The following is a 20632-nucleotide window of genomic DNA, read 5'->3' as shown; positions in this document are numbered from 1 at the left end:
TCACATGAATTCTGCACTTGGGTTAGGTTTAGCAATTATTAATAACCTATTATGTTTAAGAAATGCTGTTTCTAGTTCAAGAAATGTTAAATACAGGAAAAGATCCAGCATCTGAGACTGTCAACTGGCTCACTACTGGAAATTACTATTCTGAAAAGTTCAGACATCATTAAAGGTGAGAATAATACAACACAGTCATGTTCCTTTCCCTTTCTTTTTCTCCTGTCCTCTATATTAAATCAGAAATCAGAGAAGGATATGACCTCACAGGCAACCTACTTTCCTCTTCTGCCAATGCAGACTCATTCTCTATGATACTATCCATTTCTGAGAGCTTTTCAAAGCCTGTCTTTAAAATATTCCGATGGTTTTTCCTTTGTTAATTTTGATATATTATTTTACAGCCTAACAGCTCCCTGTTAGTAAGGTTTTCCTGATAGTCAGCCTGAAGCTCTCTCTCATAATTCATTCCCTTAACTGTAAATTTCTTTATTCAGATTCAGTTCTATTTATGCCACACCAGACTGCACCATTCTTCTGTTATTATAATGTTATGTTTTGAGCTAAAGTCTAATTTTTTCTTTCAATTATTTCTCTTACTGAAAGGCAAAATCTTATACTGAAGTGAATACCTACAGTACAAATTATTTTTGCCCCAGAATATCTGTTTGCAAATTTCTGAGGTTTATCTTATTTTATTTTCTGTGTGTTTTCATAACCCTTCATAAAAAAGAAACACTGTCTTTTTGTTTTCCTTGATATTTATACTGCCTACTTATTCATTACTGCCCCTGAAGTTTATTAAGGATGCTTGCTTTCTCTTTCAGACTAGTGAAGATATTAAGAAAATACACAACTGTACACTATGCAAAAAATATTGTAATAGGACAATCTGTCCTCTTCATACTTTTAATACCTTGAATTTACTTGGCTTATTCTTCCTCTCCCTGTAACCCATTCCTATCAAAACTATTTAAATAAGTTTTTTCGAATTACATTTATCTTCCTAAGATATGCTATTTGTAAGTCTGGGACTACTACTTATTCTTAGTTCAGCTCTTCTCTTGAGGGTATACTATGTCTCAGCATTTTTCCATTTTACTATAACATCAGATTAGACTTTAATGTTAAGTTAATTGCAGTTATGGCCTGACATTTACACAGTCAACTCTCTCCTCCCTTTCTACATTTTCTATTGAGTTGTTAAATGTAATTCACAATTACATTTGGAAATTCACACCTATAAATGAAACCTTTTTTTTTTCATTTAAGGCAAAGCCAACCTTATTTTAAATCATTGCAAAAAGTAAAAAAAAATTAAAAGTGTCATTTTTCTGTCACTGCAACTGCACATATAGCTTGCCAACTCTTTAAGGAATGATCAAAATGCATCAAATGTCTAGAATTCCAGACGACGAAGGTAAAATTCTTCCTCAAAACCACAGTCAATTCACAGTTACTCATGGTTCATCCAAGTTGCACGCTCTGTATTGACCCAGACTGACTATAGCAGCCATAACTGGTTTGGATGCAATGCTGTGCAAACATGTGGACAAGGCCACATCCAAAGTTGCACCTGGCCCAATAAGCCCCCCTGGAACAGGGGCACACACTACACAACCAGCTGAATGGATCTGAGCCAGCTTTATGGAAAAAGGACTACCTGGGCTGACTCCGCATACAGACACTTTATTATCTCCATGCCTTAACTTTTAATATGCCCCACCACACCTGTATTACCAGTATCCAAAACCCCATTATTGCAATAGGGGAAAGTTCACTGATACTGAACTGGTGATAAAATTAAATAAATAAACCATTCAGTGCTAATAATTTTCCCCTTCCTCCCTTCTTTGTGTCTTATTATCCCATTTCTTCTCATAGGAAAACCACAGGTAGACTATGTACTCGAGTCAGTATGTACTTCATCACTGCACTGGGAGTCTTTGTCAAGTTCTCCAACATGTAGCTGAAAGGACTTTATCTGCACTGGGAATGCCACTGGCACAAATACAACAGTGGGGTGTCATTTACTGTAATGCTGCCAACTGAGTAAGTTCTAAGAGATAAGCAGTACTTTTTAGCCCCATGCCTCTAATCCTAAATTTAAGGAAAAAAAAGTCCTAATATAATGAAATAAAAATAGAAGGAATTAAATTAAATAATGCTCTGCAAACACTCACAGTCCATAAATCTGTGGAGCAATTTCCAGTCGGTTCAGATGCATGTACAGCTCAATATCATGTTTCTTCAGCAGATGATCCTGAATTTGGTTTACCTTCGCTACAATAGCAATAGATGGGCCTAAGTCCTGTGGCCTTGCAAATGGCATAGGTGTAATCATCACATCTTTCTCCTGCAGACACAGAAAACGGGAAAAAAAAGAACATCCCATGAAGCCTTATCGTCTAAAGGGACTGTCTACAAGAGATTTGTTTTGTTGTAATCACTGGATTCCAAATAAACATAAAAATATTAATAACATGTTTCTTTTCCAGCAAAAGAGGAATCTCAAGTATCCACTTCTGTGGAAGGTATTGTGGGATTCCCCTTCCCAAGCGTGCCAAGGTTCATCCCCTCGTTCTGCACGTCAATTTTTACGTGCGTGCTTTACTTTTCATGCTCTGACAAAGTGTTGACAGCTTTATTTTAGCTTGAGTATCAGCAGTCTGAGTCAGTCCAGAGCAAAGCAGATGAATGGTAACTTAGTAGAGAATATATGCCCTCAGAGGACAATAAATTGCATACCAAATAGGAAATAACTTATTTTCAAACAATCCTTTCTAAACAGGCTTCCCTTGTTCAGAAAATCTGGTGGCTGTACCTCAAAATCTACACAACTTTGATAAAGCATCAGAAAACTTTTAAAATGAAATAGAACCATGAGATGAACCTGACAGTTAGAAGGTAGCTGGTTGGACCTAAAGGTTGTGCAAACTATGTCATGACCTAGAAAACGTGACACACGCCAAGTGAAAACAGAGGAAGAAAACTACTGGAGCATTAGCATCTTTTAACCTGACACCACTTTAAATTTGCTCTTCTTGCAAAAGAGTGAAGTATTATTGAAAAAGAGACAGAATGCTACAAAGAAATGCAGCAAGTAATGAACCGTACTAGTTAGGAAACATGTAAAAAGGAGGATGAGAAGTAAAAAAGAACAAGTCAAACCTATCAAGAGAAAGACTGGGGAAAGGGAAATGGAGAATTAAGCTGTCAGGAACAATGTTAAAGTTATAAAAGAGGGAAAATTGGAACAGTAAGAAGAGAAGATTTTGCAATGACTTTGTTGCAATCTGTCATCATGGCTCTCTGACTTGAAAGCTTCACTTTAGAAGATAGTTACTGTTTTTCTACCCTTTTGCTCAGTATGTTGATAGAGAAGCATTATCAAGGTCAAAGGGTTAATAGTTTCAGAAGACTTCATTACAGCTTAAACTGTTGAAAGACAAATTCACTTGGTTCAATACAGTGAAAAGCACATTATTTTTAACATTCAATAACAAAGAAAGGGTTTTTTTGTTGTATAAACTATGCCCAAGATTGTTTCCTATGGTTCTATTCCCTCTTCAACCCCATTCTCTCTGTATCAGCATTTTAAGAGGAATGAAGAGAAGTACCCATATTTCACAATCATTTACAACATGGTTTAACATTCAAGTGGGCAGCGAACATTTAATAATTTCTACCAAAAATCCTATTTTTTATGCTGATCTCCTGTGCTTGAAATATTTTTTCTTAATTATTCCATTTCTGTACTGCAGAAAATATGGTATAATGCTGAGCAGTGATTTCAAGTAAAATGTTTCTATTTAAGGATCTGATTGATTATAAATTGTATCTTAAAATCTGCTTAATTGTTGCTTTGCTATGGCAATTGCAGCAAAGGGACTGATCTGTCTATTACAGTGCGGTGGTTTTGCCATGCTGTTGTGGTACCAAGACATATTCATTTAAGATGCCCTAGCAAATCGCTTGACAAAAGCTCCCTCAGACTGTCAAATAAAGCTCACTGAAATGGCATCCTTTCATTCACAATCTTTTCTGTTCCACCAAACAGAAATTTAAAATAAAACATCTAGCTAGCATCTTAGGAGCTAGTAAGAAATGTAGCTAACTTAAATACTAAAGTTCTTCACAGCTGCAGGTATGTTAGGAAAGGATATTTCTCCTACCGCCTTTTTAAATTTTCTATTAACTTCTTTATTACCAAATTGGGCAGCCTTCTTTTTACCCTGATTTTTGTTTCTTGATTGTATGGTTATTTCCTATTGTTGTTTCAGACCCCTTTTATTATTTTCTTGGTCACATGCTAGAATGCAAAATGCTGAAAAAGGGTATCCACTAATCTCCTTCTAATCTATACAGAAAACCACTCTTAAAATATGATATGATAACATTGCCTTAACGTTAAATGCCAGTCAATAGTAATTTTTTGCATGAACATATCAATTTATCTTTGAAACTAATCATAAAAGTCTGTAACTCTACACATTCATAGACTGTGCATGTTCCATCAGCTGGCACGCACCTAGGGTATGAACTTTATTCTGGTTTATTCAAGTTGAGTTTAACTTCAGCTTGACCACTGCATGCACTCATAACTCTGATGACTCAAAAGATCTGTATTTTTAAGCTTTTCTCGATTATAGGCATAGATTCTTGTATAGAAATCTCAACGTTAGAGTCTTTCTACTTATTTGAACTTGTAATGTGAGAAGACTACCTAGTTACCCAGATTAGCCTTTACATCATTAGTTGTCTGTGGGTTTAAAGCCATCTTTACAAAATTAGAAGACAGACTCTTAAATACTGACTCAAGTGTCAAAAGATTCTGAATATCAAAACTAATGCAAGCTTCCTCTTACAGAGGAGTGCCAAAACTGGAGTTATTTGTCACTTGCAGCATTTGTGCACCTTGGCATAATGCAGCACTGACACATTGCTGACTGTCAGACTGACTGACTATCAACATGGCTAAGTGCATCAAATAATATATGCTGGCTTGCCATTTTTAAAAGCATGAGATAAGTAAATTGTATCCATCAAAATGCAGTTCATCAGCATCTCAGAAATTAACCCCATTAACAGAAATCTTCAAAGCATGACAGAATCTGTGGGGACAGCAGTTGCAATCAATAATCAATGCCCTGACTGTCCATGCCTCTTGATTTGGCGCACTCCACCAAGAAGCTCAGTGGATGACTAAAGTGCATATGATATGTCTGTTGTCTCCTCTCATGCAATTTGGTTGAGAAAATGATAATACATTTAGTCAGTTGAAATTGCTCCAAAAAATCACATCAGCTGGTGTGAAAGAAACAGCCCAAACAGAAAGATGCTCAAATAAACTAATACAACCAAGCCGCCAAAATGTTTAATTAGAAATGACTCACAGTGCCTGTGCCTAAAGCACAGAACCCAAGTGGACAACATGATACTGTGCCCCTGCCCATACGTACTATATATTAAGTTGCCACATAAGACAAAACACCCGTTTCCTTTTTGTGAGCTTCTAAGTCTTGGGAAAAATTTGAGCGCATGGGTTTAGTCATCTACTGCTAACATGAAATATAAATGATCAATCCCAAAGGGATGCAGTTCATAATAAAAAGACAAAAAGAAGGACGGTTCAGAAATGTACTATACTGTTTACAGGATAGCATCAGATTCACCTCTAAGAACAGTTTAAATACGTATACCAGTGAAATGCAGCTGAAAAATTTAGGTCAAGTATTAGGAACAGAATCACCAAATCCTGCCACAAAACATTACCTACCACAACACGAACTGGAATGGCTGGCAGTCGATACTAATACAATTTATATCATCATGCATTTAGGAAACAAATGCTACAGCAGTAAAGAGAGGCTAGGACATAGTACAAGTATAAACTGTGGACAGATTTCTCTCATTAACCACTAGGGAATGGAGTAGCTGGAGAAGCTCCTCTAATGGCAATTGGGAGTAATGGAACCAACTGTTAGAGGCTATAAAATGTAACATGTCTCTCAGAGCACATGCTTTCATTGCTTCCTTTGTGAAGATTCAGACTTTATTATGTAGCTAACCCTCAAAGTCATGATTGTAAAAGGCATACGTACAAGAAAGGATTATTAAAGATTATACATGTTTGCAAAGAACAAGAACAAACAACTAGATATTAATCCATGCGCTTTGCATTGTTAATTTTTTATGCCACGAAAGGACTGGAAAGGGCAATGTAAACTTTCACCTTCTACCCAAGCACTGCAAATCTGTAAGCAGACCTAGTTATTTCCCAGAATAAAATTCAACCTCAGACTTTACCACCTCTGTCACAGAAATTGGAACAAATACATTCGAATACACTGAATTCTGAAAAGCTACACTCAGAGAAACATGTCTCACAGCTTTGTTGTTGGAATAAAAGTGACTATGTAATAAGTTCATAAAATTTGTATCTCATATGCTTTATCCTTCATTACTGAGAATTATGTAAAAACTCACATCCAAATAGTAATTTATAACTGTAGATAGCTTAGGCCATGATGCCAGTGCTCCATGTCTCATAAATATATACACAGATACATTTAAACATTTAAAGAAAATAGAAGCTTTTATGTGAATCTTGGGTGAACACCTTTTTCTTCAACAGACAGGCAAAACCACCTCTCAAACTAGTACTCCCTAATGACAGTTTGCAAATATAGGTTTTGGTGCACACAAATGGACATCCAAACCCAGCCAAATTCTTATTAATTTTTTGTTAAGTCTAGATACTCACACCATGGTCTATGTGAAAAAATGAAGTGAATCAAGCTGGAACTAAGTTTGGAGGACAACTCTTTTAGGATATAATACACTGAAAGTCTTAGCAATACCTGTAATATGGCTATGTTTTGCTAGAGCCTTCTACATACACTCCATCACACAAATAATTTTTCAGAATTAAAAAAAAGAGAGAAATGTAAACAAGGAAAGCGACAGGAAAAAAGTATTCAAAGGAAATCTTGAGCAATTGACTGAGGGAATTGTCCCTCATGCCATGCACGAAAAATGATTACAGGCAAGGACTAGACGGTCCCTAGAAGGTCCCTGCAAAGAAGAGTTCTGTAGAACTAAACTCAAAACACCAAAAAAGCTTTTTATGAAAAGAAGCAACATACTAAATACAATGGTGTCTATATAGCTACACAGGAGATCGGAGGGCATAAACACTCCCTCTGTTTGAGTACCCTGAGGTCAAGAAGAAAAAAAGTAAGGAAATAGAGTAATGAAGTCAGGGAAAGATGCACCCTGACCTTTGACGGACCATCTATGATTAAAGTTTTGCTTTCACAGCAAATTGTTTATATTGTAAACAGCTGAAAACAATTCAACCCTCAATATGTTAAACACTGCCTATGTGCATTTATTTAACATGACGTTTGCACAGGTTTTGGGCACATAGATGTGCCTATGACAGGCATTCTTTCGAATGCTACACAAGAACATCACTCATACATAGGAGAATCTGTGTTTGCACATTTGGCTTTTGATTACCAAGTGATCTTTCAACAGATAGGAACTCTGAACTGGAAGACTGTCCACAAGTGCTTACAACCAAATGCTGAAGAACCTCTAAAGAATGTAAACGTGGTTGAGCCTGCTTTAAGCAAGTTGTTGAAGAGAAGATGCCTTATTAGGTTCAAATTACTTCAGTCATATTAAAAATCACATTTGCTTAAAAATACAATAAATACATTTTAGAGCAATATTTACCTTTTGACTGTCATGTTCAAAAGTTGAAAACCAATGTTCTGCAGTTTTCATAAGACGTGTGAACATTGCACTGAAGGGGAAAAACCCAGAAACTTGGTGTTAAATAATGTATTACAAATAAGAGCAAATTAAATGTAAAGGAAGTTGTTAAAACTTACTAGGCATCATGTTCCAGATATTCAGGATTCAAAAGAACTTTCATTTCCTCGCTGAAAAAGGCAACAGTGAACAATCCAAACGTGAATGTTTATTTTTGGTCAGTGTTCTGCATGTACTATTATGTATTTATAAGCCAACTTTCATATAAAGTGCAAATGAGAAAACTAGCCTTTTTAATTAAAAAGAGCAACTCCATTGAACAAATGAAGTCTTTCCTTTTTATAAAGATCAAAACCAAATTAGCTGCCTTGTCTGCACTACAATGAAGTAACCATCTAATTATTCCAAACAACAAATTACTGAATGTCACAATGTATTATTTGAATATGCTTGATCTAGAATAATTGATTGCTGCACAATCTATCACTGTTTGTCCCAAACAAAAAAAATACGGTTACTGGTCAAATATGCAGTATCAAAACATTAATTTATTTTGTTTTAATAGCCTGTATTTTTATTGTACTTTAACAGCAATTAATCAGTGACAGCACCTCTTTTCCATCTACTTTGCTGCTTAGCTCTGCTTTTTCAGTGGGGATGGAACAGAATGCTGTGCATAACACAGGGTTATTTTAAGTTACTTAGCACTGAAGAGCATCTTCTAGGTAATTTCAGGATATCTAAGGACAGACATTGAATAAAAACACACGCTTGTAAATAATCTCTGTCCTTATGCTTAACTGTCTTTGGACAATCACGTTGAGGGGTGCTAACAGAGGTTATATTATATAGTACATGTAATTAAATTGGCTTTTATTCACTGCTGGACTCCAAAGCAGAGTGCAAAAAGACAGATGGAAAGAAATGACCTAAATCTTACAAGTGATACAAGAAGGCAACTAGTTTCTTTTTTTTTTTTTAAAAAAAAGGTTTTACATATAGGGCAAGGAAAAAAGCATCTGAATTTGGTTGTCAGACAATCATGTGTGATGTAATATTGTATACATATGTGTATCATTACATGCACACACACACACAGTTTGAGTGAAATGGAGAATCAATAGCTAAACTTAATGTTACTACCAAGTGAAAGGATAGTTAGATATTGAAGGTACAACATTGCAGGTGATGAAAGAAATATCAATCACAACAATTTGTCTACATTGATTTTTTTTCTCTTTTAAGATATGAGGAAAGAGAGTTGGTAATATGTCCGTTCTATGACTGTAGTTCTCTAACCTGCCTCCTCTCTGCAATGACAAAAACGAAACCATTTCTAGCAATAAGAACGAGGTGAAACGGTAGGTAGGTATGTAAGGTTTTTGATTAAGGTTTTCCTTAGGTTTCTTGTCTCCCCTTTTTTCGCCAGCTATTATCTGTGAATGGGCCAATGTCTACACTTCTAATCCCCCTTTCAGAAGCTGTAGCAGGGAAGATGAAATAAGGACATTCCCATCAAAGCATGAGGATGCAACAATTTCTGGTATCAATTTATCAATTATAAAGAAAGAATTAAGGAACACATATTTATCAGTTCTAGTCCGGCCAACATTTATTTTTTTAAGAAAGCGGATTTTTAATACTATACAAATAAAACACAATGCTTGCCTTGGTTGTGCAGCTTCACTGGCATGTGAAAAAGCTTGGTGGTCACAATGCAGGATAAAGACAATGGGAGCTAAAAGCTCATGCATACCCTAAACATAAAAGGAAGCAAAAGTATAGTAAGATTTTCCAGTCATATAATAGTTCCTAATGCATCAGGCAGCCAGCAATATTAGGTGCAGACTAACTAAAAGCATGAACATTTCCATTCTTAACAGAACGGTTTCATAATCAATGGCTTTTATCTTAAATTCTGATTAAATCCAAGTGTTTATTCTTCTATAATATACAGAAGCAAGTTATTCTGCCTTTTTCTAAGACAACAGACAACAAATTGGCAATGGTAGGCAACCCTGCACCTGGCAGTTTACTCCAAGATCTATGTTCATAAACATAGACAGCCATACAAAAGAGCCCTTTGGGGATGGAAGGGATGTAGGATGAAGGGTTGAGACCTGTCTGGCTGCCTCTGGACACAGGGATCACTCCAAGGGCAGGGAGCTCCTGACCTCAGCCCAAAACCACCAACTACAGCTGGGGCTTGGTGCCAGGTGCCCAGGCTACTGCTGCTGGGTCTCGCTCTGGGTGGAGTCCTTGCCCGGCTGTAGGAGGAAGAGTGTGCTGCCAGCCGTGCTCCAGTTCAAAGGTGCAACTACTTCACCAAGTTGAGCCTCAGTCCCAACTCCAGGTGAGTGCTCTGGGCAGACACGGGTGCCAGAAAGACCATCTTGTCTATCCTGTTGGCAGAAAGAGCCCTGCGGCTGGCCCATCAAGCTCATAAGCATTTCAGGCTGCTGTTAGGAGTCAGATGACAGGTCTCCAGACAGGAGCTTTTCTACTTTTATGCTTGCAGTTCCAAGCTAGAAAGCCTCTCCACTTGCTTTTCCGGCCCCTTCAGTGATGGACAGATGTGAGCAATGAAAGAGTTACAGGCCTGTGCAACTACCCTGCTGCTTTGCTGGTATATCAGTTGATATTCCATGTAGCATTTGAGGAGTATTCAGTATTGGTGAGTTAGCTTATCAGCTTCATATGTATCAAACAGATCCATTAACTACTAAAAACCTTTAACTTTTATTGGAAATAATGGGGATTTTCCTTAAGTGGTCCAAACTGAGCAGGGAGGTAGATATGGAAGCCCTCTCTAGATCATTATCTATTTTGAGTGTGCTTGGATGCATGTTAGTGAATCTTATCTGTTCGTAAGAGGAAATTCCAATACCTAGCAGTGTTGAAGGAAAAAAAAAGGTTTGGAAATTTCTCTGTGTGCTATCAACTGAAATCCTAGGAAATTTAATTTCTTCAGGACTGAGATGACTTATAGCCTGAACAGTATGGTTGCAGCAATAGCAGTCAGTTGACTGGGCAAAGCTAAAGACAGCAACACTCCTGAATTTTGGACATTTTCTTTCCCTTCCTATTTCTGAACCTTTAGGGACTACTTCGGCTAAATGATGAAGGCTAAATAGAAAATCAGTTAGGAAAAAAAAAAAAGATTAAACCCAATATACAACAATAAACCAAACACAACAATATGGGTTAGATTACAAACTGACAACTTTAGATTTCTGAAAGTCTTATGGTCATACCAAGAGGGAAAGGAATGGGAGAGACACGGAGATAGGTCCAGGATTAGACAACAAATGTAAGTGGCAAAAATATTTAAATAACTGTAGATAACCTGGATTGTACTTTCATACATACTCACAGCCCTTGGTTAATTAACAGTTCCACATCTAATCTTTTATTCCTCCTGATATACTAACATGAAATAAGAGAAATGGAAATGCCAAAAACTTGACTATCTAATAAAACTACCACCTAAGCTGTAAACATCTAAGCTGAAGAAAAAGGAAGAGGACATAAAATAAGAATTAGTTATAAGAGATAAAAGCACATCATACATTCTTCCAACATAATAATATATCAAATTTATAATAAAGTAGAATCATAATGCGGCTGCCCACATACAACAAAAACAAAACAAACAGATGATGAAATATCAGGATTTCAAAAAGATATCTCTGATCTATCAGTTACAAGAGTACTTCAAATGTTTAGAGATTTTTAGCTTGGCAAGAAAAGCCACCAGTGTAATATGCATACACATATTTTTTCAATGCTGCAGTTTACTAAAACTCTTTAGTGTTAATAAATAAGTTGACAGAGCTCAGATAATTTTATGACACTTCCCAGCTACAACAAAATATTGATTTCATAATACAGTCTATGGTTTAGAAAGAAAACCAGAAGTATAGCATTTCTACAATGAAAAGTGAATCAATGCATTTCAAAATTATATTGGCTTTTCTAAGGGCAATCAAATCATGAGCGAACAGTAGTTAGCCTAGTGATTTAGCTTAATTGTCACTATTTCTTTTCAGTGTAACTAGGACCAGAATTTTGGCACCAGTCTTACAGAAGAATGCTAAGAGTAATTTTTACATATTCTTAAGTACAATATACTATTCTCTTTAGATTTTATATTTACAGCTGCTATTTAAAAATTCAACGATCCCAGTGAGGATTCTGCCTTTAAAATCTGTAATACAGCTTCACAACATTCTACTCCATTTGACTAGGGACAGAAATATCTTTTTCCTCATCAAATAAAATGTTACTTCATGCTGGTCAAAAAACCACAAACCTTACTACAAAGACAACTTTCATGCATATATGCATATTAAATAAACATTATTGATTGCTTCTTGTAAGACTATATGCTGATGCTATGTAATAGTTTCAATAAAATGTTGTACACTTCAGATGCCCTTTATTTACAAGTATGCAAACTGTCAAGGAACTATAACTTTTTCCAAATATTTTGAAAGAGAAACATTGGGTCCTGTACAGATGCTGACAGACAGAAGTATAAGTTTTCATTTATTGGCCAAGTGTTATAATTCTAATAGCAAATGTAGCTCTTGTATGTGGTCATACAAATGAGACAGGAATTCTCATGGATAACAACAGGACCAGTCCCATGATGGATACTGAACGTGAAGACAAACTTTTTAATTTGGGCTTTGTATTCAGTTCACTGTGGAGAGAGCAGCTTGGAGGTGATCTGTTATTGATGAATTAATGGTAACCTTCATTATTTTCAAGAAAATATGCTAGGCTTTGATGTAATGGAAATTATTATGGGAAGTGGAGCTTGAGTCAATGGTAAAAACAGAACCAATAAAAATAGCAGGACAGGAAGATTGACTGCAACATAGGTATTTGCTAAAAGAGGAAAAAAACCATTTCCTGTCACCACCACAAACTCTATTTCCTATTAGCTAATTCAGAGAAGGGTACTGATGGACATGAAAGAAATGTTATCTAAAAAGAGAGGGACATGGGGACAAAAAAGCAGAATTGTTACTAATAAGCTAACAGGAGCATTATTTAAAAAAAAAAACAAAACAAACAAAACTACTCTTTTAAAATGAGGTAAGAAAAAAGAAAAGCTCCTAATAGAAGTGACACATGTCCACAACAGGAGGGGAAAACCACAATCATTTGCTATTTTGTGGACTTGGCACAGCACCATGAGACTTGGGTTATATACTGAACACACTTCAGAGAGATTAAATCAACAGTTTTTCATGATCCAAACTTATTTCATTTTCTGCACTTCACCTCTCCGCTTAGTCCTGTGGCAACCCCTTCCTGGAATTACTGCACTACTGATGCACACCAGTTGAAAACAGAGGTAAAGAAGTTTTCTTTGTCAACAGCCTGTAGGCTCACAAAATTGAACCTGTTCTTTTATCTGCCTATGTTCATTTAGCCCACCAAGCAGTCTTTATTAAAGCTGAGGCATCAGGCAGTCAAAGTTCATTAATACCATTTATATAATCTCTGCAGTTTCAATTAACTCAGCAAGACGTTCTACTACATGATAACAGTCTCATTAATTCAATAAAATCCCATAACTATTAACAATATGGTCTATGTTAAACGGGGTGTCACCTAGTAGAAAATAATAGCTTTAACAGCTTGTGATGAAACTCAGGGCTTTTTTTTTTTAAATTTGATCTGGCTAAATATTCCATCCTTATGTAGGAAAGTATTATTTCTTGGTAAGGAATCAAGAGGATTTTAAATATGAGCAGAGTGTAATTAAGTCCTTTTAAGTCATATCAAAGAGTAAAATAATACTTCTTATTCAATAAATGATAGACTAAATTAGCTGGAATGTGTTCTTCCATTTTCCCATCATCAGTACTCTAGCCTATATTCACTAGAAAGGGGAGGCTGAACACTGCTGAAGTGTTTTCTTTAGCAGTGCCCTTCAAAATACAGCTTACAAATCTCATTTTTTCTTGTTCTCATGGAAGACTATTCCTTGCTTACAGTCTGTCAAACATGAGAAGTAACCAGCTGATAGAGATTTCATGTTTGATAACTACATATTTGATTTTTTATATAATCTGTAAGACAGTTCTTCAGAAGTAACTGTTCCTTCCACTCATGCATCATTTTTTTCAAGGAACACCACTAATTTCCTGGCTTGAGGACAGGGTGGTCACAGACCATGCCTGAAAGCATACTGTGTCTTATAAAAATCTTCACATTTACTGAACCTCTGTATTTTTGTCATGAAAAATTTTCTTTCTACCTGAAGTTTGCTGCTCTACAGTTTATCCTTTGTCCAGGCACACAGAGTATCCCTCAGTTTGTCAGTCCCTACTCACCCTACAGTTAATAGCCTGAAGAAACAAATACAAATATACTTACGTTGATACTCTGCATACTGGTCCTGCTATATTAATTTAGTATCAAGCTTATATCACTTCAAAACCTTCAGAACAAATGTTAAATTAATTTAGCCGGCATCCCGTACGGATGCATAGTTAGCGTAGCTTTAAGGCTTTCTTTACCATTTTATCGAAAATGGTTTGAGCAGGCTCTCCTTCAGGTGACACTGTAAAAGTGGTATTTGTAGCACCCTTATCCTTCAGTCAAGAGGCATTTGTCAGCTGCATTGTATTTGGATGCTACAGGGTTAGATAAAGGATCTATTCGCTAATGTACCACATGGCTTTAGCACTTTGAGGAAGAACTTAAAATATTACATAAAACTTAAAATAGTAAACTTTGCCTAAATTTCAGAAGTCACTATTTATGTTTTTTGTTTATTCAGTACCTTTTTTAATCCTGCTGCATAGTTACTTTCTTTACCTAAGCAGAGAAAGCCTTTCTTTTCTTTTCTTTCTTAACCAACACTGAAGAAAAAGATGTTGTTTATAAAGAAATTTGAAGTTAGACAACTTAGCAACCTTAAAGAAAACAATTTGAGGGACTCTCTTACGAGGAAAAAGTTTATGTTATTCAATGAGCTTACTTTTCTTACTATCCAGCTGACAAGCAGCTTTTTGATTACTTTAGCATTATGATACAACTTCGGATACAACAGAACTACATTATTGTCAAACCGTATAGAAAATGTTCAGTCAATGAATGCCACCTGTACAGTATTTCCATTACCTGTTTATAAAGCAACTGCTCATTTTCTCTGGCGTAGCAGAACAGAACATCTGTAAGAATTTTCCTCACATTCTCTTGCTGGAAATACTGCATTTCAGGAAAGCTGAAAACGAAGAAATACAGCAAAAGTAAACAATATAGTGCACAGAATCTTAGTTGCTGGTCTTCTAGAAATGGTTTTATGTAAGACAGCACCTCCCTTGTCTGCTTTCCCACCGCTCTGTGAACCGTGGGTGCTGCTAGAGTAAGAATACTTTTGAAGACTTGTCACGTTTGTTTTGCAACCAAAATTCTGAACCATGTTCTTTAATATACATCAGTCTGCTACGTAGATATGATGATATCACCAGTTTAAATAAGTAAGCCCTTTTAATATTATGAAAACTAGAGATCTACAAGAATAAAATACAATGGCAGATTGTTTTAATTGTCTACTTGTTACAAACAGCCAGTCCACTGAAAATTAAGGACTTGGAGAATCTTATCAAAATAAAACAATGTACCACGTGAATATGTTCCTGCCTAAAGAATCAGGTTCTTTTGCTCCTCCATGTCACGAAAACAAGTTGAGTTGAAGCAGAATGAAAGGAGACAGAACAAGAGGCAATGAATGAAGCAAAGATCTACCCTCTCCTTCCTGCACACAGACTCTTACTGCCAAACCCAGCAGCCCAGAAGACCCTTCTGGTCCCAGGTGGCACAGCAACCCCGTAGTAACTTAACTCCATGACTGTGCTCCACCGACTGTCAGTCCTTCACCAATGAATCTAAAACGTGCTAGGAACACTTAGAAAAGAGGCGTGATCAAAAAACCCAAGCAGACACTTCTTCTCCCCTCAAAAAACCGAGTCAGTTAAAACTAAAACTCTTGCAAACAGTTATCTATTGATTAATTTGAATCAGATACTGGAAAAATAAGCACCGAAGAGCAAATCTCCATAGATAAAAAACATACTTTATATGACATGCTCCCATTTTTTAAATCTGTGTTAGGTTGGCAACTGTAACTGGATCATCAGTCTGCCCTGCAGTTTCATGAATAGTGCTTAGCCCTGCTCTTCATTTTTCTCAAGATAAAAGTTAGGCAAAGGAAGAGTACAAGAGCTACAATACGTTAAGGAAGTCTGTAAAATTTCCAGTTCTAAACTGGAATGAAATGCAAGAAAGAAGAGTATGTCAGAAGAAGCATATACACAAGGGTTCAATATTTCATGAACATTTGAAAAATGATTAGCATTTTAATGACAAGATTATTAAAATATCTCATAATTGACATGAAAACCAGTATCCTAAGCTCCAAGATATCTTACTGGCATCTTTTGCGATGCAACATAATTAGGCATTTCACTGTCTTTAGTAGCTGTCTCAAATAAACTTTACAATTATGAAATCATTCGATACTCTGGCAGGGCAAATATACTTCAAGTGAAATAGAGTGAAGTGGACCTAGTATGAGAATAAGGGAAAAAAGCTCCTGGGAAAATCCTGTTATCTATATATAATCCAGGAAAATGTAAATATTTACAGTCTGTAACTATTCTGAAGCAAGTCTCACCTGTGCATCCTGCTCCTTGACCGTTGGAGGTAGGAAATAAAGTGGTTATGCAGGACGTACTTTAATGAATAAGTGCACAAACAAAAGTGTTTTCATGCTTACTGAAGAAGTAACTAGATGGCAAAAAAATGTTTCATAAAGCAACCACCCCAAACCACATCCAGCTATACGAAGCAATAACAAATAAAACCAAAAAATCTGGAAAGGTAGAATACTAAAACGAAAGGAAAAGGTGAAGTTGGACAAAGAAAAACAGAAGAATACTTAAAAAGACAACAATGATAGGCCTCAGGCTAGATTGCTGAAATAAAAGCTACAGTATCGTCAGTTTTAAAATGAAATGACATGGATTGCAAACAAGTTTTTTTAAAGCAAATTTTTTTTTCCTGCTTCCCAAGTCTGAGCTAGAATGCTAAACTTTAGAGCAGTTATATTAAGGCTGTTGTAAAGCTTGTCATAGAGAAACAATATAGGGAATTATAATAAATTACTTCAGATAAAACTATTAGTGTTAATAATTACTGTGGTCATCTCACAGAGGTGATAACAGGTGAGCACAGAAACATAACTAATTAAGGCTAGAAAGGTGCTTTGAAATCCTTGGATGAAGGACCTGAATCAGGAGCCAAGGCAGAGAAGACACCGTGGCTTAAACACAGCAATGCTGACGTCCTGAGAAAGTCATTGGGATGAGGGGTGTAATGTTTTCCTGGCACCTGGTAGGGGTAATGGTAGACCAACATTTGGAAACTTGTATGCACTTGTACTAATCATATTACTGTACAGGAAGGACACAGCTGAGACCAAAAGTGCATTACAGCAGATGGCAATCGACATAATTTAGGGGTTTGAAGAGATTATTTCTGAAGGACTGTTATTCAGGCCTGCCCTATGAAGTTTAGGAAGAGAAGACTAACAAAGAAAACTCAAAAATACACAGAGATATCTGTGAGGATCTAGTAATACCAGAGATTGTGACAGAAAGGATAATAACGAACTCAGGAATAAGCTGGCTGAAGTATTAATTATAGTAAATGTAAATACAAGAGATCATGAGGGAACTATCAGTTCAGGATGGATTTTTATAGAGAATGTCATTTTATGATTAAAGCATTGTTTTAGAAATACAGTATACTCAAATCAGGCAAGGTAAGAACACTTTCCATGAACACTGGAATATTACATTTAATTACATTTCTGAGAAAGACTGCATAACGACATGGGAATTTTGCTAGACTGTTTTACCGCAACTGCTACAATTAAACAATGGCACATTCAAGTCCCTGCTTTCTGAAAGTGAAGACGAGCACGAGTTAGTTACCATTTTTTAAAACATTCCTTTAGCCCATTTAGGGGCCCCTACACCAGAGGCAGCCAGACTTTGACACAGAAGAAACTCAGGCTGGCAATCAAATAAAAGGATGCACAAATACTTTATGAAACAAATTTGGTGGCAGACAGAAATGAGGCTCTTAACCACAGCCACGGAGTGACCATTTTTTCTTGCACGAACAGATTCCATCCCCTGCCATTCCCCAACCCTGTTACTCAGCTGGAATGGGGAAAGCTTACTAAACCAGAAAAAATGGAAGGTGCTCTTGCAACTGCAAAGGTTTGGTAAAGAATAATAATAACTGCCCCCCTGTTGCTTGCTTTTTTCTTGAAAAGGAATAAATTGGTGTATAAAGATAGCTCTCCCTTCCAGCAGTCCCTCCTCTTACATAGAAACTAGATTTTGTCTCCTGTGTTCATACTCAATTGTTTCTTCCCATCTCTTCTATATGCTTAAGAAGGATGTAGCTGCCTAATGGCTTCTCCGCTACCTTTTTTATGGGTGGGGGTTTTTTTTTGTTATTTGGGAGATGGAGAGTTTGAAACAGCAGCACCCACCACTACTCATCTTCACACAGCTTCCATTGCCCTAAACTGTGATTGTTACTCCTGAAGCAGAAACTAGGTAGACCAATATATAAAAATACTACTACAAAAGAAAAGAAATGCACTTGATTAGTCTACTCAGAATGCCCCCTAAGCATTTTGTTTTCTTAAAATACTGGAGAGAGAAAGAGGGTAATCAAATCTAGCCATTTACAATCCTAGATGTACAAGGTAATCCCAGCAAGTAGACTGGTATTTTGACTTGACTGGTAGTTAGATGCTCTTGCATCTGCCAATCTGCTGATTTTCATTTCTGCAGAATATTTTTAAAAGTTCTTCTTTATCACTTACTTTCTTAATCATCACAAAATAATTCAGCATTGTTCCTTGGTACATCTTTTGAAAGACAATAATTGCATTCTTAAGACTGTTATGAGTTACTATTGTGCTAGTTCATACACACCTTCCTTTCTTAGTAGAACAATAGAATGCAGTATTATAGTCATAACTTGGCTGATACTGCTATCGACATTTAAAGTAAGGCTTTTACTTGCATTATAGTGCACCTCCCTTACCCTCCTTCGTACCCTCATTTTTCGAAGCTTCTCACTTGAGATAGAAAGAGATGGTGTTTGGTTCCAGCTCAAAAGTACACGTTTCTAGACAGCTCAAGGAAAACCATTCTGAACCTCTCAACTAGCGTAAAAAGTAAGTCAGGTGATTAATTAGAAATGTTGATCACTAATGAGTTAGGATTAACTTAACAAAATCCTTCCCTACTTCCCTTGTAAATATTGGAAGTTCTTATTATGCAACAGGCAAAAAATTATATTTAGACATTATGGCTTGGATTACTCTCACCTGACTTCAGGTGACTACAGTTTAGTTAGGTACAGGTGAGCTAGAATCCTTTTATAATTACTGAAGAAAAACATAATTCTCTACAGTGTGATTCATCAGACCTATACTAGACATTTACTTTAGGAAGAGATGATTTGTGTCCTAGAATTCCTCAGGTACATAGACTCTAAAGGATGATTAGCCCAGTTGTGAGCATCTATGTTTTACAAATCTAATTATTAGGTGAGATTAAGGATTCACAAAACGCATATGAAAACACACACACAAACAAACTTTATCACAGTTCCCTTTAGGTAACAGAATTCTGAAATTTAAAGCAATTTAAACCAATACCAATTTTAAAAGCATATTTCTACCCACTTTTCCCATCTATTATTACTACACTTCAGAGAATTCTAATAAAAACATTATAGAGTAAATTTTTTACTGCTTTGATAGATGGGTCTGGTTTGCTACTCTGTGTACAGTTAGCATCACTCTCTACAGCATTATTTACTTGATGCTGTTGGATGATGGAGTACTGAACTCAATGACAAAGAATATAAAAATATTCGTTAAATAAGAAACAGAAGCTAGAAGCTAATGATTATGGTAACTGAATATAATACTCAATTATTTTAACCATTAATAAAAAGCACTGTAAGTTAATGACAAATTTTTAAATTTTAACTCCAGGAATTTATTTGAAGAATGAAAATGAAAAAGACAATATTAGAGAGAGGGTACTTACATTCCAAAGCCAAGGAATGTAGAACTGCTTCTTACACTAATGATAGTTTACAAACAGATACATATGTATACATAAAATGCACACTATGTTTTATGATTAGGAAAGCAAGTGTATACATAAATGCATGTAGTTTATCAAATAAATTCATGTTACTTTGATAAATTTTGCTCCTTCATTGTTTGACTTACTTTGATATTGATGACACATAATGTATGCTGCTATTGTTTCAAGTAGACATTACTTTGTATAAATGCATAAATGGAAATTTCTTTAGTCACTGTTACTGATATTAGTGAATATTACTCACTCTGCCTTTTGCCAGAGTGAGAGCCTGGACTTTGTGTACATATATATATTTTTAAATAACAGTCTTACATCCAACATAACCTCCATACAACTTTTCATTCTCCAATTATAGTTTAGATACGTATATATTTTAATCTTAGAACATCCTGAACTGTTTCCTTTAACAAACAAAAAATACCATCTGTTGTGAGAATGCACATGAAAGCATACTCAGATTTTAATTATACATCTCATGGCAAAATGCATTCAAGAATGGGTCTAGGGACGGACATATAAAATATTCCAAAACCAGACAGCAATGATTTCTTCTGCATGACTTTGTTTCTGTAAATGAAAATGTGTGAGCTTGGGATTTGTAAAATCTATGACTATCACTA

General features: G+C 35.9%; 1 protein-coding gene across 2 annotated transcripts in view; it reads right to left on the bottom strand.

The window, feature by feature from the left end:
• Window positions 1–20632, bottom strand: part of TBC1D5 (TBC1 domain family member 5) — a 311060-nt gene that overhangs the window by 125705 nt on the left and 164723 nt on the right. For both annotated transcript variants that reach the window (XM_050891710.1, XM_050891711.1), the window contains exons 10-14: window positions 14926–15028; window positions 9451–9539; window positions 7902–7952; window positions 7744–7813; window positions 2184–2356 (exon numbers count right to left, since the gene is read on the bottom strand). In XM_050891710.1, the coding sequence (XP_050747667.1) occupies window positions 2184–2356; window positions 7744–7813; window positions 7902–7952; window positions 9451–9539; window positions 14926–15028 (486 nt within the window). The remainder of the gene's footprint in view (window positions 1–2183; window positions 2357–7743; window positions 7814–7901; window positions 7953–9450; window positions 9540–14925; window positions 15029–20632) is intronic.

The sequence above is a fragment of the Gymnogyps californianus genome, chromosome 2 (assembly GCF_018139145.2).
Source record: "Gymnogyps californianus isolate 813 chromosome 2, ASM1813914v2, whole genome shotgun sequence".
Lineage (NCBI taxonomy): Eukaryota > Metazoa > Chordata > Aves > Accipitriformes > Cathartidae > Gymnogyps > Gymnogyps californianus.
This window is presented reverse-complemented; position numbering and strand designations above follow the sequence as displayed.